The sequence below is a fragment of the Trachymyrmex cornetzi genome, unplaced genomic scaffold (assembly GCF_001594075.2).
Source record: "Trachymyrmex cornetzi isolate Tcor2-1 unplaced genomic scaffold, Tcor1.1 scaffold166, whole genome shotgun sequence".
Classification (NCBI taxonomy): Eukaryota; Metazoa; Arthropoda; class Insecta; order Hymenoptera; family Formicidae; genus Trachymyrmex; species Trachymyrmex cornetzi.
Window position 1 is genome coordinate 289,696 of NW_017296266.1, and position 6,389 is coordinate 296,084.

General features: G+C 32.4%; 1 protein-coding gene across 2 annotated transcripts in view; it reads left to right on the forward strand.

Moving 5' to 3' along the window:
- Window positions 1-2,407, forward strand: part of LOC108759076 (pyroglutamylated RFamide peptide receptor) — a 90,605-nt gene extending 88,198 nt beyond the window's left edge. For both annotated transcript variants that reach the window (XR_001939981.1, XM_018504376.1), the window contains one exon: window positions 974-2,407. Coding sequence is in view for 1 of the 2 variants with exons in the window: in XM_018504376.1 (XP_018359878.1) it covers window positions 974-983 (10 nt within the window). In the remaining variant the exon portion in view is untranslated. The remainder of the gene's footprint in view (window positions 1-973) is intronic.
- Window positions 2,408-6,389: the final 3,982 nt, after the last annotated feature.

Here is a 6,389-nt window from a genome sequence, read left to right on the forward strand (position 1 = left end):
GAAATAGTTAACAAGATATTAATTACTAAAAATTGCAAAATATTGGTCTTGAATAATTTTTTACTCAAATACTATCAACTTTACAGAAAAATTGCAAAAGACAAAAATTATTTATTTTCTTCCCATGAGAATTTTTTCAGAATTTTTTATCAACTTTTTAGTACTGCATTTTCTTATTTTTACCAACATGAGAAAATACGGTATTAAAAAATTCTGAAAACATTCTGAAAAAATTCTCAGAACTTTATGAGAAGAAAATAAATAATTTTTGTCTCTTGCAGTTTTTCCGTAAAGTTGATAGTATTTGAGTAAAAAATTATTCAAGACTAATATTTTGCAATTTTTAGTAATTAATATCTTGTTAATTATTGCGAAAATTGGAAAATGGTAGAGGACTTTTCGACTCAGTTTAGTCCACTCTATCTACACAAAAGTGATTGACAAAAAAGGTCGGGACATCCTGTATAGTATATACACAAGGAAAATTTTAAAATACAAATTTTTAAGCTCTTAGAAAGAAACTATAAAATTTTAAAGTAGGTATATATACCGAAACGAAACTCAGCGAAGTAGATTAATTAAATTTAAAGAAATTAATTTAATTAACATCGTTTCTCTAATTAAGAAAATGTTCGATTTTTCATTTCTACTGCGCGACTTTTTACTTTAGTTACTTCAAAATCTTTTTTATTGCAAGGTGACGAAGGTTGAGAAAGGAAATTACCTTGGGGTTGGAATTAATCTGCGAGTCATTTGCTTTTCGAGCTTTGTGTTGGGGCAACTGCATCGCGCTCTCAGTTAGCCAGATTTATTCGTTTAAATGTGATCTTCTGCAGGACATCTCACGCGACTTACCTCTTCAAACTCCACCAGATAATGAAATTCCATCACCACGTGTCTCATCCCTTTTCTCTTTCTCTTTCTCTCTTTCTCCTTATTCGCCGTTTCTCTTTATATTTCCGTTTGCTTCTAGATGGACCTGATTCTTTCTTCATCCTCGGACCAGGTCTTCGAGGGAGATTTCTGTCAGATAGGAGACTTCCGACAGTGTGACGTGAATAAAATCAGGAGAGAATGCGATTACAGAACTTACGGAAATAGGACACTATTGCTCCAATTTTTCAGTCACCTGCGAACGGAGCGGTTCGAGAAGATTGAATACAAGTGATAGAACTTTCGTGAATTTTGATTAGCGGGTTGAGACTACTCGCTGGATTATTCCGCGTAGGTAACGTAAGTTGCCGATTATGCTCATCATCTGTTCATTATCCTCGTCGCATCTTGGAACAAGGCGTTATCGCTTACTCGTCCTGTGGGTGGGACAATTGGACGGGTTGATTTAATTGGACATTCGGACAATTGGATATTTAAGGGTACGGTTAATCCGTGCTAGGTAAGCGAATAAGGCGAGTGGGCAGTGCGGACGCCCACAATGGCCACACACAGTGTAATATAAAGCCCTATAAATACGCGTATAAGCTTAAAATCGCCTAATTTAGAAATCCCGCAAAGTAAACGCGCTGAAATTACTTGATGCAGGACCATTAATTTTAAGAGACGAACCAGACCTTGAAAAGATTTGTTCGTTGTCGATATATTAAATGTTAAATCTTGAAATGTTGATAAGTATCCCTTTAATCTACGGAGAACTGTTCAAGAATTATATAAGAATGACGTAAGAAATAAGAACGAAATACTCTTCCACCGTTTAGCAGCGCTAGACGCTCTGCCCGATCTTAAGAGTTTGTTCTCCTTCGTACAATGTTCACTACCTCAGCAAAACTTGAGAGTGGACAGTGCATGTTTAGTTGCGAATGCTATCGGTCTGATTCTCATTCAGTATTTATGCTAAATATTGTTCTCGCGTTAACCAAAGAAAGAAGTAGAATCCGATGTTTGTCAGTAAATACCGCGTTATAGAAGTACGGACCAAAGTGCGCCGATTTCGAAGAGAAGTCGTTTCGACGAACGCTTCGCAAATGTTTCGAAAATATTCGAAATACGTTCCAGACGCGTTATACCGTAAACAATAAATAATAAGTTCTTTAGGAAACGTTTGCGATGTATTTGCGTCGGCGAATATTTCTCACGGCGAGTTTCTGTGGTAGATATATGTAATAATGATGAAATTACTAAATATTCAGATTTATATTTGTATATGATATGTCTAATTTTCTTAACGTCACAAACAATTAAATTTGAGGCCATGGCAATGACGTAAAGTTTTTAGATATTCGGAAACGAGTAGCATATCATTTGAAAGTTTGAGTCATGTTGCCTGGAAAAATTATAATCTCATTATAACTGGTAGTTAGATTAATTAGCTTACACCAGCAACTCGATGCTGGGAGCAAACTTTAGATGAGTAATCTCGGTTTGTTACTCGGGAGGATATTGCATTTTCTCTTTTTTCATGTCCTTCTCGATCTAATTAAATATATCAGGCTATGATTCTATCTATTATTATTAATAATATCTATTATTATCTATTGTTGTTGATAGTAACCTTAGTGATAAAACAATAATATAGTAATACACAGGCTAGTGTATTGCAAAACTTTTTAATGTACAATTTTTAACGGAACCCGTTTGACGGCAAACGCAGGTGGGCTTTCGATAAGTATAAATCACTTTATTTTAAAAAACTGGGGAAATCAAGTCGCTAATCAATGTATAGAAGATACAAGTAAATGAATACTATTTAGATATTTTTAGATTTGACGAACGTGAATATATATTAGCAATTCACGTGATTTTAACAGTTCTGTGCTTGTCGTTGAAGATAATGTTATGTGCCATAAGAAAGTGTAAAAATCTTGGACCGATATGAAAAAAAAAAAAAAAGAACGAAAGATATCAAATGTGCGACTAGTCTACGACACTTATAGCGTATACTGTTATATGATGTATAATATAAAATTAGGATTATTTGCCTACTGTGTGGAAACAGCTTTCGTCGTTGCATCTGTGTGTGCGTGTGTGAATGAAAAGATGAGAATCACGAATACGTTATTAAGGTACCGGTAAGAGAGCTATGAAATAATTAATTACGTAGCGAAGTACAATTTTTGGGTATTGAAATTTTTTTGACATTATTCAAAGGGTTAGTTGTAATATCACGTATAATTTTTGTTATATGTACGATCGTTCTTCTTTTGTTAAACATATATAGCAAAGACTCTTTTTCTACCCAATCGTTTAACAGACTGAAGCCATGTAGGAATAATTTAACTGTTGGAATCATCGAAGAATAACGGTATTAAATGACAATTTCACACTTTAGAAGTATTAAGATACTTGCTGTATTCGATGTATTGTATGATTAGTAACGATCATGATGTAATGACTTGTCTATCGATGAACTTGTCTATCTAATGAGATATATAAAATCACCCTAATATCAATTTTCATCTATCAAGGATTAATCGCAATTAATAATCATAAGATTAATGTCTATTATTTAATTTTTGTAATTCTTTATTTAGTTGCGGAAAAATCCAATTCAAAGTTTGAAAAAAAATAAATTTGTCGAGTTTGCTTCAACATAATTCTAGTTTACAGTGCATTGCCAAATTTATAATTTTAATACAATAATAATTTTATTAATACGAATAAATGAAAAAAGTCTTATTATGTAGGCTCTTAAAATAATTTTATTATTTATGTATTATATAATATAATACAGCTCCAAAAACTCGAGTAATAATAATTATGACTCATAATAATTCTACATAATATTCCCAACTTAAAAAAAAGATTGTATCATGTAAGTAAAATTTTTCTTGATGACTTAATGACTTTTCACAGGATTATCATCTATGTGTCTTTTTCGATTTTCTAACTTGCAAACAGATTTTTCAAATGAAGTACGAAGAGACAATATTTTTAACGTTGGGCGTGATAACCTCGGCGATGAAAGTACGATCTTTGTACGTGTAAAGTAATTACATTAATTCAATCTGTACAGCGACGAGAGTTATATATTTTCCATAGGAACAATGGATACGTATCTTGACGAGCAAATTAATTTAACTTAAGTAATAGTGAGTACAAACTTTACAATCTATACGATTATATCACGATGTTGTAAACGGCTTTAAATGTTTAAATGCGTATATACTAGTCAACTTTCTTCTAGCATGATACTATTTAGATGACAGCAAGTATAAGCGATTAAATAAATGTTGAATAATAATTCCCATCTCTGTCTCGAATTTACTTAAATTTAGAGATCTCATCTCTCATTTCTGTCAAGACAGATTTTTAGGATCCGATTTTAAAATTTTACGAAACTAATTGCTCTCTGTAACGCACTATCGGCTGTTGCACATAGCTTTCTGTTACATACGAGTAATTATTAATTAATATTTAACAACATGCATCATATCAAGTGTAGACAATCCGGATATTCGATTAATCGAATACGTTGCCCTAAATATTCAGCGGTCACGTTTATAATTAATTATTCCGAAATACATTTATGTGTGGAATTTATCACAAGCGGTAACTATCGTATTTCATATTATCTATAACGAGATAATCAAACAGAGGGGGAAGGATTTGCTTAATGATTATTCATGTTTCGTATCGTGTTTGCATGCTCCTGCTTGCCGGTTACCACCTAATTATGCCATGCCGAAAGGCCAATGCCGCAGAGGTTCGGGGAGATAATACCTAAAGTAATACACGATAGTTATTTGTTACGATAATACAATATGATATTACGGAATAAAAGCACACACATAAATGTACACAGTTCGTATAAATTACCGCGCGAGATTTCATTTCGTCGTAAAGCAAACGAGCGCGAGACAGATGTCAACAATAGCGAAGCAAATAACCGGGAATAAATTGCAGCGAAACCGATACGTTGGACGGGATGGAAAACCCGATTTCAGCAGAAATCGTCGTTTTTTAGAGCAACTGAAAATGTGAAAATGTCACGTGACCACTGGTAAGAGACAGAAGAAACTGTCTGAAACATAGTACGATGATGTGAACCGGAAAAAGTAATATAAGTGATGTAGCTAACTCGCGGGCAGAACAAAGTAGAACTGCGCAATCCTAATTAGATCAGGTTATGAGGAGACACATTAGAACGTCTACTGAAGGAAAAGGTGATAGGAGGGATGAAAGTACTTAAGGAAAGAAAAAAGGGGAAACAACGCGGTTTGCGATCGAGATAATTAAAAGTATATTTATATACTTTTACGTAGAAATATAATTTAAAAATAAAGAAAATTTAATTTATCTGATACTGTTATTATGATAACAATAATTTGCATTTTCTTAAAAATCTGCCAGTACAATGGCAAAGATCTACTATACATATATGTGGGATTTAACTCTTTAAAACATAAATGGTTGAATAAAGTTTTAAAATCTACGAATTTGTTTAATATGAAAAATTACAAGAATTATAAACTCTCTATGAACTATTTATTTTATATAAAGTTATAGAACTATTTTTTAAATAAATAAATTTGTATACTTTTTTTTAATTCTCAAGTAATCAAGAGACTTTTTACATGGGAACGTTGGAAATAGTTATAAAAATTTAATGAGTATCAATTTATAAACCAAAGTTTTAATAGAATCGAAGAATTAATCCACTAAGAGTTACGTACTTCGTTACCAAAGATTAATTGCGTTTCCATCCCTACGTGACGGATTTTGCGGGTGACATTCGATGTTTGATGGGGTGGTTTCGCCACAAGTACGAGGCGGTTGTCGTACCGCAGCCGGAGATTGTTTGCTACAAAACTCGGCTATCGCATCACCGGATGGTGGCCGGAAGTTACTATTGACCTGTCGGACCGAGTACGAAATCTTACACGAGCATAGTGTGAAACCTAAGGGATCCGGGTTGATGGAAATCAACGTGGAAACCTTCAAATTGGATTCGATGTCGATAGGTGACGCGATAATATATTGAAAATCTATTTCGGTTCAACAGCACTATTTAGCACGTGTCAAGACAAATTACGTGTTTTTGCATTAATTGCACCGGGATGATCAGCGCACTTTATATAAAGTACATGTACTGAGAAAAAAATTTAATTTTTTAATAAAAAAATCTTAATATCTTTTTCAATAATACCAACATTTACAGTAAATAAATATTTACTTAATAAAAATTAATAGTTAAATTAATGATTCTTGTACTAAATATACATACATGTATCTATATATTTATATACTGGGTAATAAAAAAACTATTTAACATTTGAATGAAAGATAGTACACATCGTGTTGAGTAAAAAAACGACATTCTATTAATATAAAAATAATAATGATAGTTTAGTAGCATTTTTCAGTTCTACAGTTCCTTATAATAATAAAAAAGTTCCGCATTTTTTTTATACTAAAAAATCAAAATTGAAAATACG